This window comes from Aspergillus alliaceus, assembly GCF_009176365.1.
Source record: "Aspergillus alliaceus strain CBS 536.65 unplaced genomic scaffold BDW43scaffold_45, whole genome shotgun sequence".
Taxonomy (NCBI): Eukaryota; Fungi; Ascomycota; class Eurotiomycetes; order Eurotiales; family Aspergillaceae; genus Aspergillus; species Aspergillus alliaceus.
This window is the reverse complement of record NW_022474728.1, coordinates 183,334-203,038: the sequence shown is the minus strand read 5'-3', so window position 1 is coordinate 203,038 and position 19,705 is coordinate 183,334. Positions and strand designations below refer to the sequence as shown.

At 49.5% G+C, this 19,705-nt stretch overlaps 8 protein-coding genes across 8 annotated transcripts; 5 read left to right on the top strand and 3 right to left on the bottom strand.

The window, feature by feature from the left end:
* Positions 1 to 11: 11 nt before the first annotated feature.
* Positions 12 to 3,101, bottom strand: BDW43DRAFT_169982 (uncharacterized protein). The gene is made up of 4 exons (XM_032038723.1): positions 1,844 to 3,101; positions 1,713 to 1,782; positions 1,169 to 1,655; positions 12 to 1,108 (listed from the first exon to the last, which is right to left on the bottom strand). Exons 1-4 carry the CDS (start codon positions 2,745 to 2,747, stop codon positions 470 to 472), a joined length of 2,100 nt encoding a protein of 699 aa, XP_031897030.1. The 5' UTR covers positions 2,748 to 3,101; the 3' UTR covers positions 12 to 469.
* Positions 2,771 to 3,676, top strand: BDW43DRAFT_286452 (uncharacterized protein). The gene is made up of 2 exons (XM_032043048.1): positions 2,771 to 2,890; positions 3,069 to 3,676. Exons 1-2 carry the CDS (start codon positions 2,809 to 2,811, stop codon positions 3,200 to 3,202), a joined length of 216 nt encoding a protein of 71 aa, XP_031897029.1. The 5' UTR covers positions 2,771 to 2,808; the 3' UTR covers positions 3,203 to 3,676.
* Positions 3,677 to 4,095: 419 nt separating this feature from the next.
* nop12 (rRNA-processing protein NOP12) lies at positions 4,096 to 6,042 on the top strand. The gene is made up of 2 exons (XM_032043047.1): positions 4,096 to 4,339; positions 4,401 to 6,042. The coding sequence occupies exons 1-2, from the start codon at positions 4,214 to 4,216 to the stop codon at positions 5,868 to 5,870; spliced, it is 1,596 nt and encodes a 531-aa protein (XP_031897028.1). The 5' UTR covers positions 4,096 to 4,213; the 3' UTR covers positions 5,871 to 6,042.
* A 677-nt stretch (positions 6,043 to 6,719) lies between these two features.
* BDW43DRAFT_321635 (uncharacterized protein) lies at positions 6,720 to 7,880 on the top strand (the record flags this gene model as incomplete). Its single annotated transcript, XM_032049371.1, has 2 exons — positions 6,720 to 7,064; positions 7,140 to 7,880. The coding sequence occupies 2 exons, from the start codon at positions 6,720 to 6,722 to the stop codon at positions 7,659 to 7,661; spliced, it is 867 nt and encodes a 288-aa protein (XP_031897027.1). The 3' UTR covers positions 7,662 to 7,880.
* Positions 7,881 to 8,722: 842 nt separating this feature from the next.
* Positions 8,723 to 10,468, top strand: BDW43DRAFT_169933 (uncharacterized protein). The gene is made up of 3 exons (XM_032038722.1): positions 8,723 to 8,979; positions 9,047 to 9,284; positions 9,366 to 10,468. Exons 1-3 carry the CDS (start codon positions 8,816 to 8,818, stop codon positions 10,137 to 10,139), a joined length of 1,176 nt encoding a protein of 391 aa, XP_031897026.1. The 5' UTR covers positions 8,723 to 8,815; the 3' UTR covers positions 10,140 to 10,468.
* An 881-nt stretch (positions 10,469 to 11,349) lies between these two features.
* Positions 11,350 to 12,214, top strand: BDW43DRAFT_286429 (tubby C-terminal-like domain-containing protein). The gene is made up of 2 exons (XM_032043046.1): positions 11,350 to 12,016; positions 12,080 to 12,214. The coding sequence occupies exons 1-2, from the start codon at positions 11,456 to 11,458 to the stop codon at positions 12,206 to 12,208; spliced, it is 690 nt and encodes a 229-aa protein (XP_031897025.1). The 5' UTR covers positions 11,350 to 11,455; the 3' UTR covers positions 12,209 to 12,214.
* Positions 12,215 to 14,176: 1,962 nt separating this feature from the next.
* Positions 14,177 to 15,110, bottom strand: BDW43DRAFT_314244 (uncharacterized protein; the record flags this gene model as incomplete). Its single annotated transcript, XM_032047759.1, has 4 exons — positions 14,177 to 14,497; positions 14,553 to 14,693; positions 14,746 to 14,866; positions 14,929 to 15,110. The coding sequence occupies 4 exons, from the start codon at positions 15,108 to 15,110 to the stop codon at positions 14,177 to 14,179; spliced, it is 765 nt and encodes a 254-aa protein (XP_031897024.1).
* A 1,376-nt stretch (positions 15,111 to 16,486) lies between these two features.
* Positions 16,487 to 18,554, bottom strand: BDW43DRAFT_286421 (Zn(II)2Cys6 transcription factor). The gene is made up of 6 exons (XM_032043045.1): positions 18,308 to 18,554; positions 18,042 to 18,234; positions 17,806 to 17,977; positions 17,508 to 17,746; positions 17,040 to 17,454; positions 16,487 to 16,986 (listed from the first exon to the last, which is right to left on the bottom strand). The coding sequence occupies exons 2-6, from the start codon at positions 18,079 to 18,081 to the stop codon at positions 16,500 to 16,502; spliced, it is 1,353 nt and encodes a 450-aa protein (XP_031897023.1). The 5' UTR covers positions 18,082 to 18,234; positions 18,308 to 18,554; the 3' UTR covers positions 16,487 to 16,499.
* Between the last annotated feature and the right edge of the window lie 1,151 nt (positions 18,555 to 19,705).

Sequence of the window (19,705 nt, the reverse complement as noted above, 5' to 3'; positions counted from 1 at the left end):
CTCTATTGCATAATCTAAGGAAAGAGCACCCAGCTGAGATAGAATAAATAAGGCTTCATAGCCAATATATGTATCAGAGCATGTATAGATAGGTAGGTAGATAGGTATTGTGCTATACAAAGGTAGCAACACAAAAGCAAGCCCAGCAATGCATCCATTTGAATCCCATATTCACAATTCGCCGAGACCAAGATATAAGGAAATGTCGAGAAGACTTGAAAATGAGAAAATGAAGGGGTACTGTAAGTGAGATTGAAGTTCATCCCTGTTTCGATTCCAGTCGTACATGCCAACCCGTACATACATTATAAAAGAGAAAGAAAAAGAATATGATAGAAGAGCAACTCTACAACACCGCGTGAGGCCCAATGCACTATCCAAACCGGTATGGAGACAATATGTGAAAACGTTATGAGGTGTGATAGAGAAAGGAGGATGGAAGGGTTACGACGGTGGAAATCTTTCGGTTCTATCGGGCTGTCATTCGATTCGAGCCGGAGCCGCCTAAGACTCCGGTTGATCCATGATGATGAATGGAATTTACTGGCTTGGAGGATAGGGGTGGTGATGAGTCGCGTTTCGATTGGAAGAGCCCTAATCGGGCGGGAGGCGGTGAGTAACCGGCATTCCGGTGCGGTGGTGATCGGTTGTCAAGGGTGTTATACGAGGACGGATGGGATTTCCGCACATCTAGCGGGGAGGAGCTTAACGATCGGAATCCGGATCGTCGGTCTGCGTCGTATTCGGGATTCCCATACGGCCCGACACCCTGAGTGGCCTGCTCGTGATCATAGGGTGTGTTATTGGCCGAGGAGTTTTCGGCGATGGTGGATGCCGACCCGTTAGGAGCGTGAATGTCCACCACTCGTTTCTGAGCCGCTGGTGTGGTGTACGCCGGTGCCCGCGGGTTCTCAAAGACCCGGCTTTGAGGTCTTTGCGGCATATGCTGTTGATGGTGAATTGGATGCTGTGGGTTGGCCCAAGGCGTCTGTTCTAGGAACGCCTCCTCTGCAGCGGTGCGGAAAACGTTCGACGACATAGACGACATTGCGCCTCGTGGTAATGTCGAGTGATGGTGTGGGATGGGAGGTCTTGTTTCAATGGAGATCTGCGCGGGTTGAGTTAGTGATAAAGCATTACGATCAGAGGGCTTTCAGAACAAACTCACGCCCATTTTTTCCATGTCATCTTCGAGTTCAGCTGGCCGTGCAGCAGACAATGAAGGCGCAGCGGGGAAACCGACATATTTCGCAACACCAGCCAGAATGGATACTTCTTGATTGTAGGCAGTCTGATTGGCAATCTGTTGCGAACGGCGGGTGGGGAACGGGATATAATGCTGTGGGCTGATTTCATCCGTCTTGAAGCGGTCATGTTGGATAGCATAGAACTGCTTGCTGATATTACTCGATTGTTTTTCGCGAACGTCCCGAATCCGCTGGAAAAAAGTACTATGTGCCTGCGCCCGTTCGGCCAAGCTCTTGTTCACCAGAGCTTTGAATCGGTATTGATACAAGGTATGTTCGTATTGGATCTTGGCGTCACGATACCGTTGAATACACTCCAACTGACGCAAGAACTCGGGATGCGTCGGATTGGGCCCATTCAACATTTCAAGCTCGCGATTGAGTTTAGAGACTCGCTCATCATAGATCCTATTGGCTTAGTCAGTAACCAATGCATGTCTGACGAAGAGACGCAGGGATCCTTACTTGTCGCGTAGGGCGGCAAACTCCCGCTCTAATATAGCTAGTGACTCCATCGCGGATACCCGTTTCACTGCTACACCCAAACATTAGCACGAATGATGCGCGTAATAGCCTGGGACGCCATGATGACTTACATTCTTCCTCAAGTTTGGCGGCTGCTTCACCATCATCTCCTTCTTCTCCACGTTCGGCAGCCTCCTCATCTCCGAGGATATCATCCCCACCGCCTTCCGCGCCAGTTTCAAGAGCCATGTCGGCGTCCTCATCGGCATCCCTCGTTTTTCGACCTTTTCGCTTTCCCTTCTTGCTCTTTCTTCCCCTGGTAGGAGCGGCTGGCAAGTCGGACTCGGGGATGTCATCCGCTGGGGTCTCTTCTTCGTTTGACTTGGGTGGCTCTTCAATGGGCTCCTCGATGGGCTCAGGTGTTAGTACAATGTCGTCTGCGGGAGGATCACTCAGGTCACTTTTGAGGGAACCGCGGCGCTTCTGAGGAGGCTCATCCTCTTCATCCAGTTCCGTGCCCAGCTCGTCAGTCGAGCCAGACCGCTTACGTTTCTTTCCAATGCCTTCTGAAAGCGCGGAGTCCTCAGGCCCTGGCGTCTCTTCACCCAGGTCAGGGACCTGGTTATTTTTTAAACGGGGCTTGCTAGGTGAATCGTCCGGTAGATGATCTTCGTCTTCAACTTCATCGTACGTTGTGGACTGGGCCAGCTTGCTGGGGCTCGGACCGTGACTGGTTGCGCTTACAACAATGTCTCTTCGTAAGCGGATATGATTTGGAGAATCTTCGATGCGCTCTGTTTCCGCCTCCGAATCATTCTCCGCAATGATCTTCTCAGGTTTAGGCGATTCGAGGTCAAATACCATATTCTCTGAGACGTCGTCAATTTCACTTAGACTACTCGACCGTCCATCATCATCATCATCTTCCATGAGTGCGTGGTCAATAAGAAGGTGGTGTTCGCCATTGGTGACGGTGGACTCCGCCCCGGCTGGCGGGCCGACCGAAGTAGTTTCCCTGCTTTCGGCCACCTCCATTAGTTATGGAGAGTGGTGCGCAGACTTCGGTTGCTTCAAAAAAAAAGGAAAGGAAGGCGAAATGTGTGTTTCACCAAAGTTGATTTTCAGTATGCTCGTGGGGAAGGAAGCTGGCGGTCAAGAGGGTGAAGTTGGATCAAAAGCTAAATAACCCGGAGAGAAAATGTTAGAGAAGTTCAGAAAATGCATCGTAGATGTGCTAAGGCTCCGTTTCCAGTGAATTAACAAGGAAGACAAAAAAAATCGACAGGAAGGGGAAAAGGAAAAGCACGTTGGGGAGGGCAAAGCGTCTGAAGGCGGTGCGGAGATTTGATCACACACCCCAGACTCACGGACAATCATTCGTTCCCGGCTTGAGCGCTGGGAAGTGCGCCAGAGGAGCAGCGACACTCGGCTTTGGCAGGGGGCAGGAATCATGGGGGCATCGCATTAAGTCCAGATCAAGTCATCAATGAGCTTGTAGGCCAGCAAAAAACGTACCGTTTAACAATGCGCCAATCGCAAACCCGGTGGTAACTCCAGCTGCCGCGACCGAGTACGATTCCCTCAGACCGCAGTTGCAGAATGTGGCCCAAGGACGTCGGTTCTCGCAAAATTAACCCAATAGCACTTTTTATAGGACAGGAAGGATGTAGAATAATGCAAGTTCGGCGCAAATGAGGACTTGGTGGGGGGAGGGCGAAGGACGACGAAGAGGAGGGAGGTGGAGGTTGACTTCACGAAGCGGGCAATACGACAGTAAAGCGCTGCGGGAGGATGGGCGGCATAGAAGAGAGGAGGGTTGATGTCAAGGTCTATGAGAGACAAATAGTAATCCCGTAGCGAGCGATTATGGAAACGATTGAGTATGGAAGCCACCAGAGCGTCAGCGCAGATAAAAATGGCTGCTGCTGGTGGAGGGAGAAAGAATGATTGATCATGACCGAGAGCGAGGGAGCGAGGGACTGAGAGAGCGTCACGCTGCCGTATGCCGCCTGTATTGTCTGGTGCTTTTCTGCCCGTCTTTTCGCTTTTCCTTCACGCGGGTCGCTCCTCACCGCCTGTGGAGGGTATGATGATATATTGCCTGCTGGCGATCTCATGTTATCCCATGGACAACCAAATCCAAAAGTCCGAGTATGAAAGAGAAGAAGATAATGCAGTACCAAGTACTACGCGATCTTATGTTGATTGACCGACATCACACTCGGTCGATTGAGATACACGTCATGGGGGATTGAAGAATAGTAAACGCTATTTATTAGATGTCCCCACGTGATATATCAGCTTCCGTTGCCAAGATCCTAAAAGAGTAAAACAAGAAGAAAAAAAATTACGCCGAGTACGCAAAGCAACAGAGAGGAAAATACGCCTCTCCGCCATTGCAATTCCTCTTTCCATTTTTGCTTCTTTTTTTTTTCTGGTTTCTTACGCCAGGAACAAGCTTCATATCGGAGAGGCAGGTCACTCTTGAAATCAACATCACCATGGGCAAGAAATCCAAGTCCCAGCCGGAGAACATTCCGCAAGCAGAAAAATCCGAAACGTCTCTTCCTTTCCTACGTGGAAATGCTTCAGTTGACCCAGCATTGGCGTCCCTATTTGAGACGAGCGTACGTTGTTGTTTGATTTTACTTCATGATGGACCTGGCTAATGATTGTCACATGTTTTAGGCGGGCCCAGTAAAAGCGCCATCGTTTCCCAAGAATACTATCACCGCTGGAAAACCCACCGCAGATGACGACATCCGTGAAGACGTCTCGGAATCTGAAGATGGACCCGAAGATGAAGACCAGGTCATGCAAGAAGCTTCCGATGTCTCGATCGACGCCGGTGAACCTACTCAAGCAGCTTCTAAGCCTTCTAGTCGCAAACGAAAGAGAGTAGCGGGGGAAGATCTCGAAGAATCTTACATGCGTCGCATAGCCAAAGAAGAACAGAAGGAAGAAGAGAAGCGCCGTTCAGAAAAGCCAAAGCGGCAGAAAGCCGAGGATGACCAAGAAGACGAAGTAGACTCTACCGACAAATCCGAAAACGAGGATGAAGAGGATGAAAGCTCGGAGGAAGGTGGAGAAATTGTGATTCCCCAACACGAATCCAGGAGCGGCGAAGCATCGTCATCGGATATCGACAAGTCCAACCGTACGGTATTCCTGAGCAATGTCTCCAGCGAGGCCATCAAGTCTAAGTCTGCTAAGAAGGCCCTCTTAAAACATTTTGAATCGTTCCTTTCTACGCTCCCTGAATCTACGGGACCTCACAAAGTGGAGTCGATACGCTTCCGTTCTACAGCCTTCGCGAGCGGCGGAAAAGTCCCGAAGCGTGCTGCTTTTGCGAAGCGCGATGTTCTGGATGAAACCACTCCTAGCACCAATGCTTATGTCGTTCTTAGCACTGTTCAGGCCGCTCGGAAGGCCCCTGCTGCTCTGAACGGGACTATCGTTCTGGACAGACACCTGCGCGTTGACAGCGTTGCACATCCCGCCCCAGTCGATAACAAGCGCTGCGTCTTTGTCGGCAATCTCAACTTTGTGGACCACGAAAGCAACCCCGACGATGAAGAGAAACGGAAGAAGAAGAAGGCTCCGGCTGACGTCGAAGAGGGACTTTGGCGAACCTTCAATGCCCATACTAGCAAACCCAAAGATCAGACTTCCCGCCACGGCAACGTTGAGTCCGTTCGAGTCGTACGCGATAGCGTTACCCGGGTTTCGAAGGGATTTGCTTATGTCCAGTTCTACGATCAGAACTGCGTGGAGGAGGCCCTTTTGCTTGATGGAAAGCAATATCCGCCCATGCTCCCCCGAAAGCTGCGTGTCACGCGAGCCAAGAAACAGCCGAAGAAGCGCGAAGCTAGTGGTAGCAACCAAGGCCAAAACCTTCGGGAGGCGGACAAGACGCTTCAGGGCCGTGCTGGTAAGCTCTTTGGTAGAGCGGGCGCGGCCAAGGCCAAGGCGGATGCAGCGAAGTCAATCTCCAACAACTCGTTAGTGTTCGAAGGCCACCGAGCGACTGATGATGGGTCATCGCGCATCCGTGTCAAGACGAAGAGTCGTGGCAGCAAAGGCAAACCGAAGAACCGGAGTAGCCAACGAGCCGCAGCATATAAGGCTGCTGGAGGGAAGAAGAGGAAGACTGCATAGATTGAGCCATCTAAAAAATGAGGACGGTTGTATTACGAAGTGTTCTGTTCCTCATGCATGTATTTTACAAAAAAGCAAGATCTTTAACCTACTGGTATCGTACCTGCATGACCGTGGAAGTATGACCTATATCGGTCCAGTTAGTAGTAGTAGTAGTAGTAGTAGTAGTAGTGTATGTATGTATAGTACGAGTAGTGATACTACGGTAGACCATTGCACCCTTTGGAGCAGTCCAGGACTCTGACGTCATTCCCCCGAGATCCATACTTTAGTTCAAATCCCAAACCAGCCCATGATATTCAAACATTTATTCGGAGGAAATTAGCTGTGACACTCGATATCTATCGCAATCATCGTTGCGAACTGTGCCAGCTTGTGTCACGGGATAGTTGATTCATAACCGTCGATCGATCACCACTCAATCAAATCAAATTCCCCACCCAACGCGGGGTGTGAGTGAATACATTCCCTCTCTTACCAGCAATCATAGAGGGAGAAAATCGGATGAGGGAGAAAGCAAATACACGAGGCCACATTAGGTGCATACATACGCAAGAGTTGACCTATTGAACTGGTAATTGACCATTCTTCGTCGTTGTGCCCTGATCGCCGGGTTGACTTCATCGAAGGCTCATTCAGCTCGGTGCCTGAAAGGTGGAGCTTTGCCTCGTGTGAATTGATCAAACCAGCCGTCCGCTCGTTTTCTCTGATAGCGAGACAATATTTATTTATAACGTTCTTTCCCGGTTACTTCAAATCCGACCTTCTTTCCAATATATATCTAATTGTTGCCATCGACCATTCCCGATACGAGGTCTAGACCCACTTCTCTTCTAGATGATGCTTCCTATGGTTCCACGATTCGGTGCACCTAGACGCAGACAGTCGGATTCTACCAACAACGAACCCGAGTTCCCATCCGACATGGGCAACCAAAATAGCACCGGCGACGACGCTCAGAGACCGACTGACTCCGAGGGGTTTTACCCCGATATCTACGATGTGCTCAAGGTCCGCTATCTGCTGCGATGGAAGATAATCCCGGAGGGGCTACCTGCGGAGATCGTGGATCTCATCATAGATGCGGCAGAATATTGGCCCTCTACTGAAGCTACATTGGGCGAAAAGAGGATTATCCGCCAGGACAAAGATCAGGTGTTAGTCAGGACAGCCCCGCTGTGCTATGATGAAAAGGTATACTGTGTACTCTCCAAGCTTCCCGACTTGACGTACCCCTCTCCGGAGCCCTTTGTCGCTGACATCAAGTAGACCTTGGGAAGTGACTCGCCAAAAGTACTCCCTCACCGGACTATTCACCCATGTCGTAAGATTGTCTTCTCCATCTCTTCGCATGACCAGGGCTTTGCTAGCAGCGGGCACGGTACATTTGACGGGTCATATACATGGTTTGACGCCGAAGTTATCCGCTCCGCGAATTTGGCAACATCTACCGATGCACCCATCCCGGAACCCGATGCGAACGGGATTCGGTTTGGGCAAGGTCATCCCCTCTTATTACCCAAATCCAGCAAACTACAGTCTAACCGAGCCGCGGTGAGCGGAACTCAGCATTACGAGATCACCTGGCATCATCTCGACAACATTAGGGCTGATTCGGCGGAAGCGGAGGAAATCCAGCATAATCAAGGTCGGGGAAAAGACACGCTAGATGGGACCCAAGTCCGCACCTTGCAGGTGGGAGATGTGATCTCTGTCTTGGGCCGAGCACGGTTTGGAGGTTGGTCGAATCATGTGGAACGGCTATCAGTGCGAGTATTCTGGGCCGTGTAGAGTGGTTGAAGATACCTTTCATGGTACCCTTTAATAATTCCTCCCATAGATCAGTCACTATGCCAAGGTACACATATACGTACATACGTACGTGATATGGGCGGAGAGAAACTCGTGTAGATAGATATGAAGGCAGGACCTTCGAGATACGGTTGGAAATAGTAATTGGAGGATGGGATTACTATGACTTCTGAGGAGTATCAAGCATGTTATTCTCATTAAATTTATTTGGTATATAATTCCATACTTGAGTTCTTGAAGGCTCCGCGTGACAGCCTGGAACCCTGCTCAAATGATGTTTCCCATTCAGGCATAGGGTGGACAGCCATTCAAATCAGGCCGCCAGCTGATAACCTCATTCTCCCAGAAATCACGCAATTTCGCCAAGGCCACTACGGTCCACTAAACCATCCGAATATAAGGGCCCCGATTCCTCCATCAAGAGACAAGGTGCCCTGTGAGGTGCTCTTCTTCTTGCGACAGGAAGGAACATCCTGAGAACATGTTCAACTGGCCCTTCAACACCTCTTCAACCCTCACCTCTTCGTCCGTCTTTGTTTCGCCAACAAGGAGCCAAGACCTGACCATGTGACAAAGTTCAAACCCTCAAGGATTCGCCTGCAAGTGGGGCTGATGCATCAGTTGGCGCAACAATTGGCTAGTTTGGGTCAAGATAAACAGGCCCTACTACTACCTCGGACTACTCGTTACGAGATATCACACGGGGGGGGGGCGCCATTGACTGAGAATGGAAAGTGTACATCTCGCCCGAGAGGGTTACCCTCTCGGCCATGAAGCCGACTTCCCGCGCCAACAACCCCAAAGGTGCCTGACACCAAGGGCGAATTCCGACTGCTGTCATTCGCTCTGGCCTGAATTCTCCATGTGCCTTTCCCCTCCTAACCGACACAAGCACAATGACGACGCTCATTAGCTTGTTTTGCCGAGAATTACACCGGTCTTCCATACATTCTACCCCTAGGGATTCTTTCCCATAAATTTCGGCGTTCTCCCAGCGATTTTCCTCCCACCATTCATATCTCTACCACCTTTATTTTAGCTCGCACGCTAAATCTGTGCCACGACACACTTGTTCCACGCTGTCATCACTTAAATTTCCTACTCAAAACGAACGATTTGGACGAACGTCGGAAATGAATCCGCCACAGAAATGCGCGGCTGTCGTTGTGGGAGCCGGCCCTGCTGGCCTGGCCGTGATGGGAAATCTCCTGGAAAAGCAACTTGGGGGGACAATCGCCTGGATTGATCCATTGTTCCAGGCTGGCCGTGTGAACCGAAAATACCGCGAAGTCCCTAGGTGAGGCTTGGCACACTAAGGCGTCGGATAAGGAGCGCTCGACTGACCTTCCTTGGCGCCGATATAGTAACACCAAAGTCGCTCTGTTCCAAGCGTATGCCACAGCAGTTCAGCCCTTTCGCTCCGTAATCAACAGCACCCGTACCCCCAGTCCATTCTCGACGATGGCCAAACTGGACCAGGAAAAGACCTGTCATCTGCATCATGCGGCAGACGTGGTCCGTGCGTTGACAGAGGGTATCGTCAAGATGGACCAGGTGTATGCGTGCCGGGGGCAAGTCACTGCTGCCAATCTGGTAGAGAATGTCAGTACAGTTCCCGTAAATGGGGCCGTTCCGGGAGATTTCGTGCCCTGTGTAGCTAATCTTTGCCCTTGTCTCCCATAGACCTCGTCTTGGACCGTTCGGATCCAACCTGCAGATCACCTTGACGAAGTTGAGGTCATAACTCCCAGACTCATCTTGTGTACAGGATCATCGCCAACGCAGGTACCGATCCCTGCGTGTGGACAGCACATCGAGAGGCTGGACCTAGATGTAGTGCTCAAACCTAGTGACCTCGTCTCGTATCTTCCCCGCGATGAGCCGCAAACTGTGGCTGTCGTGGGGGCTTCCCACAGTGCCATCCTGGCGCTCCTTAACTTGGTAGATCTGGCCCGCAGTACCCACCCCCAGCTCCGCATCAAGTGGTTCACCCGACACTCCCTGCGGTATGCGGAGTACATGGACGGCTGGATTCTGCGGGACAACACTGGTTTGAAGGGTCTCGCCGCCGACTTTGCCCGGCAGCAACTAGAGGAAGACAAACTCCCTCAGTCGGAGGCCGGCCGGTTCATCACCAAGGTGGACTGCGGAAACGGCCAGGAAGCGACGCAGTATGAACGGCATCTGCCGTCGTGCTCCCACGTGGTGCAAGCTGTAGGATTCACTCGGGACCCACTCCCGGAACTGTCAGTGAATGGCCATGCCCTCGATCCCCAGTTTGACTCGGAGTCTGGTGGCTTCCAAGATGCGGCCGGCCGTGTCGTCCCGGGTTTACATGGGGCAGGAATTGCCTTCCCAGAACGAGTGGTCGATCCATATGGCAATGTTGAACATGCGGTCGGGTTCTGGAAGTTCATGAAGTTTATCAAGAGAGTCTGTCCCCAGTGGACCGCATGATGGTGTTTCTGTTTGCCTAATGATTCCCCCTTTCGTTTGCCATGACATCCTGATATTATTAGCGTTATATCACTTTTAGACAGCCTTTCGGTCTAATATACATAGTATTTTCGACACTGACAGTTCTATTCTTTACCTTCTCGTCCATGCTAGGGCTTTTAGACTCGCAACATGACATAAAGGGACTCAATGCGATGCTTAGATTCTATCGATCAACTGCTTTGGTTGTCGCATATTCCGCATGTATTTGTAGGACTATTTATATGTTTCTACCTTATCAGATACTGACAATAACCGCACCTCCCCCCAAAATAAGAAATACATTTCCCCCCCACACTTCCTTACTGTCCATCCATCCCCATGTGCAGCTTCAACTTCACCCGATAATAGACTTTCGGACACCAGGATTCTTCAAGACAACAGCAACCAACTTACTGTCCATGTTGAAAAGCATCACATAGTGCCCCCCGAGATGATCCGTCTAGTCAAGAATCTCACTCTCGGACTATCATCGGCATGTAAAACAGCAACCCTTGTATGTATCAAACCCGAGATTTCCCTTAACATAGTGCCAGTCTGTTAAATTCTAGGCACATAGCCATGCACTATGCCAACAATCTCTTCACAGTAGGCAAAGATTCAGTAGTATATAAATCAAGAACCTCGTTATCGTCTCACTCCAATCTCGGCATTTGAGTGCGAGATTCAAGCAGACCTTGAATATCCAGGTTTAGGGCACTTCCCATCTCATCGATCATTTCATTCGGAACGTCCTAGGTCTCATAGGGAAAGGTACTCTATCGTATATTGTCATCTTCTCGTATCCCTAATGCTTAGATACCAAGCGAGGAGATCATGATGTTGTCTCCACTCCAGAACACTAGTAATCTCCACTCCCTCATAGTTCTATGCCTTATGGTAAGATACAATGTCTTGGCATTAGTATTGGTATCCTGCCTCTCAGCCCTACGGTTGGTCTTCGAAAACAATTTACAACCATTTGTGGGCTTCTAAAATGCCCATAACCTACAACAAACAGCCTAGATCTATCCTCAGCGAAGCTCTCGCTGTATAAAGCTTGTCAAACCAGGCCATATTCCGCGGCCAAACTAAGCAAGGCGGAGTACATCGGGCAACATGAAACGAGCCCGATAGAACAACAGGTAGAATAATTGAACTCAATTCAATGCTAACATTATAAAAACAACACAGCCCACCAGGAAATTATCCCTCTCCCTCTCCCATTTTCCTCACTTATTTACCCTAGTCCCATCACACCCTCCAATTCTAATTCCAATTCCAATTCCACCACCAACATGGCATCCAATCTACCCCCCCTCAAACATCCAATCGCCATCCGCCCTGACCACATCGCAACAAGCCCTACCACGCTACAGGTCAAACATCACACCTACAGTATCTCCCAAGGCGACTTTACCGTCTCCTACACGCCCGACCGCACAAACACTCATGCTACAAAACTCTTCTCAGTCAACGGCCACGCCCTATCATGGCGCCAACGCCGCGACTTCTGCGATGCCTCAGGACTACCCCTCTTCGAGCTCCACCGGAAAGGAGCCGGTGGGACCTGGTTTGTCCAGTTACCTGGTAGTATTAGTAGTTCAGATCCTATTATCACGTTAGCACCGCGGTGGAGCTGGACGAAGGATAAGGTCGACGTGTATTTTCGGAATGCGATGGGTGGGGAGGAGGTTGTTCTTGAAGTGCGTGGGCAGGATACTTGGAAGAGGAGGACAAATGTTTATCGCGATGGTGTACTGGTTATGACGATAAGGGTGGTGGATTTGCTTAGGGCTTCTTCGACTAGGAAGCCGGAGAGAGTGGTTGAGATTGCCGAGGGGATGGATCTTGCTCTGGTAGGTACTGTGCTTGGTTTGGTGTTTCATGCGTTGATGTTAATGCTGATATTGATGTTGTAGGCGTCGGTTGTTACGGTGCTTGTGGCGGAGAAGTTTGCTGGGAATGTTTGTTTGAAGTCGACGTTTTCGCCTTCTGGTGGTGGTGGTGGTGGTGATGTCGATGGTAAGGGGAAGATGGAGTTGCCTTAGGGTTATGAGACTTGGCTGTATATGCGTATGTAGTAATGAAATCTAAGATATTCGAGTGGGAAGACATATAGATAGTATAGAAGAACAGCACAACCAATCTCCATTTATCAATTGAGAGGATCAGCTTTTCTCACTTCGTAAACTAGATCCCTTGTCCAGGACTACCAATAGCATGATCGACTTCCCTTCATTCCTTCCAGCCATGGGACGCAGACACCAGCTGACCAAGTTCTAGAATCATATTCCTCAAATCTGAGCCACGGTTCACTTCATTCACATCAGCATGGCGTCCTCAACAGGAACCAATATAAGACCAAGTTCAGCCTGAATTCGCAACAATCGCGAAAATCCACTTTCCATCGAAAAGCCAACCGGGAATAGTGCCCAAGAACTCGTCCCAGGAACCTGACGCCTCGTGAAAATGGTGCCTGGAGGTGGCCACAGGCGTTGCAGATAGTATCTCAAGTTACGGTCATAGTTGTGCTACGGCAACTGCCACTTCATGATACTGGATTTATGGGTTGAACCCCACACCGGATAAGGAAACTATTGATCTGCCTAGCTGAAAATATACTCTTCGTGGAGGATTTATCGTGATGGAGGGCATCTCTTGCGTTAGGTTTATATCCAGAAAGGGAAGGTTGAGTGAGATCTCACTTCGGCATGTACACACGTATCTACGTATGCGCAACGGTCGATTTTTATGTGTAGCTAGGGCTTCTCAAGGCTTTTATTTGATCTAGGACAGGTATACATCCCCCTCGCTTTCCGTTCTCTCTTTTTCATACCTCTAGCTGACGCTAACATACAACACAGTTCTCACCCAAGAGACGAAGAACCTTGAGTACGTGCGCGATTATATCCAAAGCGAGACCCTAAAATCTAGTCTACCGAGCATGACTCTGGACCAATAGATCCGCAATCTCAGCTCCCTCCCCAAGACCCTAGAGATAGTCAATCTCTAGGTGAAAGTAATGCACGGTCTCGAGTCAACGCAGGAATCAGCCGCCTTCTTCATGGAATACTATCGTCGCAACACAGGTCTCTTAGCCGTCCAAGCCGACGAGGGAACAGGAGGCAACTATCTCCGCTTCCTAGACGGTAACATCCCCCCCGTTCCCCATCGCATCACCCAACTTAGGAAAGAAAGAAGAAACAGTCTCGCAGAAACCAACCCAGGCACCTAATCCATTACCCACGGTCTCGCTGCCTAGTCAGGCCAGCCAACATCCACCCTTTCTCCCCCATCTTCTCAATCAGACCACAAATCCCACATAACCGTAACAACATCAACAGGCCACACTTCCCACGCCAGAAAATGCATCCTCCCAATCCCAAGCACAGTGTACAAAGGATTCAGTATCTCTCCACTCTCTCTGAAACACAACCCAATCCACCCGTCGTCTCGGAACGCACAACAAAGCTATCTTCCGGCGCTCTAGACTTCAACGACTTCTTTATGAGTTACGCCGGAGGTTCCCTAACCCTAGTTCAGCTCGCCGGGATTTTGGGGTGGGGGTTTAGGAGGAGGTGTGCAGGCCTATTGCGATCTTTGTGTTGGGGGCTTTGGTGCCTAGTCTGCGGTTGGGGTATTTGGTGGGATGTCCGGGGGTTTATGGGAGGCTCATAGGGAGTTTGCATTTTGTGGGGACGGGGTATGCGGTTGTGTAGAAAGGATATAGGGAGGGAAGAGGGAGGGTGGTTGGAGGTTGCTGGGGATGGTGAGAGGGCGAGGTGTAAGTCAAGAGTACGCTTCATGAGACTCACATAATGATATGAGGGGATTGGATATAGGAGCCAAAGTCTACATACCCCGTTAAACTGGGATAGACTTGTTATTTGGAACAGTGAACTGTTAGTCACATTACGTGTACACAGTAACCGATCTCTATTATAACGGGCGTAATCTATTGTATACACTGCAAAACACATCACTACGAACCCTCCGCCAGTTCCCCTAACATCGCATCAATATACGCTCTTTCGTTCTAGAAGAAACTCCCGTGTCGCAGCAATATCAAAGTCACGATGTGTCTTCTTCTGCTGCCGGATCACCTTCAACTGGCGACGTACTCGCTCCTCCAGGTTCTCCAGCCGATACTCTGCGTACTGATAGTAGAGCGTGTTCTTATGGGTGGAGGGTAATAGAGGTTTTATGGTAGTTTCGTCGTCGTAAACAAACGGCGATTTTGGCCTCAATACTGTGCCCATGCTGGTACGTTCTCGACCGCCAAAGGCCTTGAGGGCTTGATGTTCGATATACCGCCCCTGCATGATGATAGCCGTGCCCTGGACCACGGTTAAGCTGGAGTGATCATGCACAGCCAGAAGGGGTAAAACTTACCATGGCGAGCCCACGGAATTTCAAAACTTCACCGGTGCCTGTGCGGATAGCTGTCTCGCTGCCGACCATCCCAGCACAACCTAGCAGCATGGTGACACAGACAAACGTGTAGTTGTCAGAATACCAGTCAAAAGCGAGCTTCTCGTCAGGGTTATTTTCAGGTGCACTGCCATTTGGAAGCGTCATCCTGAACCAGGATATTGACATGTCCAACGTCTACATCCATGGCAGGAACCAGGTGGATTCCGGCTACCTTGGAGAGTACTCCCAAAACTACGGGGCTATCCCAAGCATCATACACGAAAGAAGTGTTTCTAGTCGTTCGTCAGTAGAGTGGCTTTTCGGCAAAGAGAAGAGAGGCGATAGAACATCTTACTCAGGGCAGTATCCTCGAATCATATTAGTTGCCATATCTAAACCAACCTGATGCTTCTCCAGCATTTTGCGGCTGAATACCTCAGCCCTCATCTGCCTGATTGCCTCTTCAGTGAAAAGTGGGAAAGGGTCGGAGATGGCTGTGGACATGATACCCGCGGCTTCCATACTGATGTCCTTCATTGTGACTATTTTCCTAGGAAACTCGAAATTGACAGATTTTCTGCGTCAGAAGGTATCCGGTCCGAGATCTGAGTACCTTCAATGAGAAATTGTGGGAGGGCTTTTCGAGGGGCCATGGAGTTGTTCTGCTCAAGACTCGGAGCCACAGCTGGAAGGATAGTGGCAGCCATGTTCAGCTGCGTTCAGATGTGAGATATGATGGGGTACAGTAGACCGAAGGGGTGGTCTTGAGTACGAAAAGTGAACACATTATTCACGGCAGTAGAAGAGCTTCTTAATTTTCTTGGGGTGCTGAACCCCACATACGCTAAAGTACAGCTTCAACTCCGTTCCCGAAATTGTCACTTCTTCAACATCGTATCCCGTGTACTTCTTTCGATCACTGTTTTGGAAATCGTGTCCAGCTCAGCGTCGGGCCTTTCCTGCGCTGACAACCAAATCATGATGATAAGGGGAGAACATGGTGATTAACTCATAGAATGAAGGTAGGCGTACCAGATGGCATATCGCGCTCAAGGTGCCTGACAGGGTCCTCATTACCTCTTTTCGCAAACATTTCCCGAGCAAAAGTTTCACCTCTTCATATGGAGGGGACTAAGATGTTTTCTTTTTCAGTTCCTGGGTCTCATATAGTGGCGCGTGAACTCCCCAGGCTAAGTACTTTTCTCTGCCCGTAGTCCCTAGCATTATAAAGACCCTCACTCCGGGAGAGCTACATGGATGGAAGCGGGCCTATATTTTTGGAATGTGAGAGAAGTGACACATACATCCATCCTCCGTTCCAGCCCGCTAATTGATCCCATCATATGGCCTTGTGGCACCCACACGGTCATTGAAGTCTCCAATCAAGATGAGCAAAGGCCTTGCTCTCATATTTGTTTCCTCTTGTAGTTAGCGTGGGCTGAGGAGAGCCTTGGAGAGCCTTGGAGAGCCTGTCAGCTTGAGCACAGCTTAGTGGGAAAGAAACGATATCGCCGTTGCTTGCCATCCCTGGTGGACGGGTCGCAATGAAACTAAGAGGCTCTAAATTATATAGAGTGGACAGAAGCATGGTGGAAGTGAGAGGGTGAAAACGAATGCCAAGGGAGCACCCCATACTCGGTTCATAAGATCTAATTACAGTTATTTTTAATAGTCTACCCACTGCAGTCGTGGAGATGCTGCGTGGTAGTTGGGACGTTCCCTGCTCGAAGATGGCCAAACCCATTGTAGCCAAGAAGGTGTGGTGTCTCTCAATGTTCCAAATTCTCAATTAATACCGGGCAATTGCCCTTGATTAGCAATCCAAAGACTGCTTTGCGATACTGTTTGTATACATCCATTGATCGATCGTTGAGGTTGTGTAATTGCTAAGATTCTGAATGAACGCTGTTTGTCTAGAATATATTGCTACATAATGAATACCCGTGGTTCTGGAAGAAGTGCGGGCCAATTCGTATGACTGTCTCGTGCCCATATTTTCTCGAGAAGATTTAGGGCTTTCAGTAAATTGAGGAACCCATTACAGCGATACTGCTTTTCTAGGAACCGTTTGAAGAAAAGCCGATGCTCACCCTTCCGGCTCTCTGATGCGGCGATGAATGTGGGCCACACAAGGGCATGTTCGCCTAATGATCCCTCAGGAAATGAGTCCAACATTCTCTTGAAGGTCTCTATCTTGTCAGCATCTAGTGTACCACTAGGTCCCATCAGCGCGCGTTGTAGATATATGTCATACGCCTGTTGTCGAAGATCCGCAATCAGATAGAAGGTGAGCGCGTGGTCGGGGTGGAGGCCGCCATTATAGTGCAGACAGTCGAAGCTCTCTTGGGCATAAGACATGATACTCCGTACACCGTCCTCCTCGCCCAGCAGTGGTGCAGCATAGACACGCATTCTGGAAAACTTAACGATGGGGTTTTACAATCAATGGGAGTCTAGAAAACTTACTTGCGTATCTGCCGCAGCAAAAATTCGGCTATCTCACCATTTCCAAGCCCACCTTCACCCCCGACCGCATCGAGAGCGGATTGTAACATGTGAAACAGGATGGGAAAATCTGAGCACCCATTGACCATGACCCCTACTAAGAGTGTGAGGACCGCAACGAATATGGACTGTCGGGTGAGCATATCGTACTCATCCAGGGAGCTCCTCTTCTGTAGCCCTAAAATGGCCTGCGCATAGAGCTTGTCTGGTTTGACAAGGAATCTACCTTCGGACTTGTGAGAGAGATGAAAGGCTGATACAGCCAACACAGCGTTCATGACCATTTGGTCGGATAACGCAAAAGGCAGAACCATGTATCGCCATCCATTGTACCTGTCATCCATGATCACCATCTGAGGGGCAATGTTGTGGGAAACTTGAAAAGTTATTATTGTCTGTGTACTTTAGTAGCCCGCGGATAAAGCTTACAGTATGTCAATAGAAACTCATTGCTGGGATCCACTAGATCGACGCTTAGAGTAAGGGTGGTCATCGCCCCATGGCTACCAGTGGATGTCTCTGGTGAATGAGAGCCAAGTCTCTGTGGTGCATTCAGCTCTGCGGGGTTATTTGTGACATTGTTAGTCCATTCGCATTGCTCTTCGAAATAACAGCCACTGACAAGGAACGGTAAGACTTGACGCTGCGGAAGATCATCTGACCGTGCGCTGCAACCCTGATTAGCCTAATCATACTAGGAAATATAATTTTGAAAGGAGAAGCATACCCACAATGAGGTGACTTTTCCTGTTGCCAAACAATCTTTCCTTTCGTAGCCCCATCCCGGAACCGGTAGCGAACTCCGAGCCCGCTGCATGGTATGCCTCTGGACATACACTTACCACAGCGTGGCTGTGCCCGGTCGCAATGAATACGACGCTGGGAGCATTCGTAGCATCCTGTGTAACTGTCCGGTCAGACAACGCCAAGTATCTGGCTAATCGTGTTCAACTTTATGCGCACCTTTGGTTTTAGGAACATACCGACGCTTCTGACGGGGCATATTGGAATGGGCCCGCACGCTTTGATTGAGTAGTATTGATCGCAAAATATGAAAGACAGGTAAAAGCTACTAGAAGTTCTAATATTCAGCAAGGGAGACCTTATCGAAAAGGCGGGGTAAGTCTGATTTCGCCATCGATCACTCGAGCCAATCCTGGTTCAATTGTTAGATGGATGTCCGAAGTTCTCGTACGGGTGTAAGCCGCAGCGAGTGGGAGATGACTTGCCTGCGGAAATATCTGCTAGATGACATCACCTTTCTGCATATCTTGATGATTATTCAACGGTCACGGTGCTACTATAAGTATCTAGACCGAGTTGTTGGTGGAATCAAGGTCGACATGCCAAGAGAAATGCAGTGCTCTCATTTAACTTGCCCAGTCCGGTTAGTTCGAGCCCCGCATATCAAGAGATCTCGATCAAACATCAAGATACATGTAGATTAAGTAATTGGATGGTATATCAGGAGAAGGCCGTGCTTTGAGACATTCCACTCAAAATGAACTCTAATGTGTCCAGATAGCGGATCAAGATGCTTATCAACTCTACATCTTATGCACCTTCAGAAGAGGACCACATAAGATGCGTGATACATCTCAGTAATAGATAACAGTGAGCTTGGAGTATTGAGGCAACCAACTAACCTAGATTTCTTAACTTCTATATGTTTGAATAGCAATTTTATCAACATCTCGTCCCAGCCCATCCTACCATATCATCAATTCCAATACGGCTTCGGCGATCTGTCTTTTTAACATGGGCTCCAACATATCAAAACGCTCCAAGAGCAAGTCGAAAGTGCAGAATTACTTCCGACCATAGCACCGCAGGATCACCAGCATCCCGTCTCGAAAGCCTACCCATGATCACCATACACCCAAGTGACCGCATACAAAGGTGACGGCATCGAGGCGTCGCATGACATATATATCGCAGGAGAAACGTGAGATTCAGTCATAACCTCCTCACAAGGAATTGCCTCTCAGCAAAAGAGTAAGCTTTGAGGCTGCGCTGCGTGGTTGTAACCACATCACGAACAGGCTCATCTCCAAAGAGACTAATATCTCAATCATTCTATACGGCAAACGGGTTGAGAATGCCATAAGTTTGACCATGTGAATATACCACGAATCCGAGTGGATGACGCATGAGGTGTTAAAAGGGGCTCTCTTGAATACGCGTGCATTGGCTGTCAATGCACACGCCCAGCAAAGACGCCTGGAATGGCCGTTCGTCCCTTCCCACTATACGAGCGCCCGACCCCTGAGTCCCAAGCGTGAGAACGCGTACGTCAAGGTGGAACTGGGCGATTCCAATGGCGATATCCTAGCCGGGTACAAAGTAGTATCGACTGAACGAGTCTCTTGCAGTCTTGGCCTGCTGGTTATTACCTTGCCTCTTGTTGCGCTTACTCGAGGCATGATTCACGGCAGTAGTAGCTCCAAGCTCTCGGATCCGCTATGCCTTTGCAGGGCGCGGACCAATCGTAGAGCTTGGAGGAGCTGCGGTTTGTGTCGCGAGCGCCTGAACCTTAGGTAGGCCGCAGAAGGCCAAGAATGTCATTATTACGCCCTGAAAGCGTGAGAACTCGTCTCACTACAGAGCACAAGGAGAAGTTCAAGTGT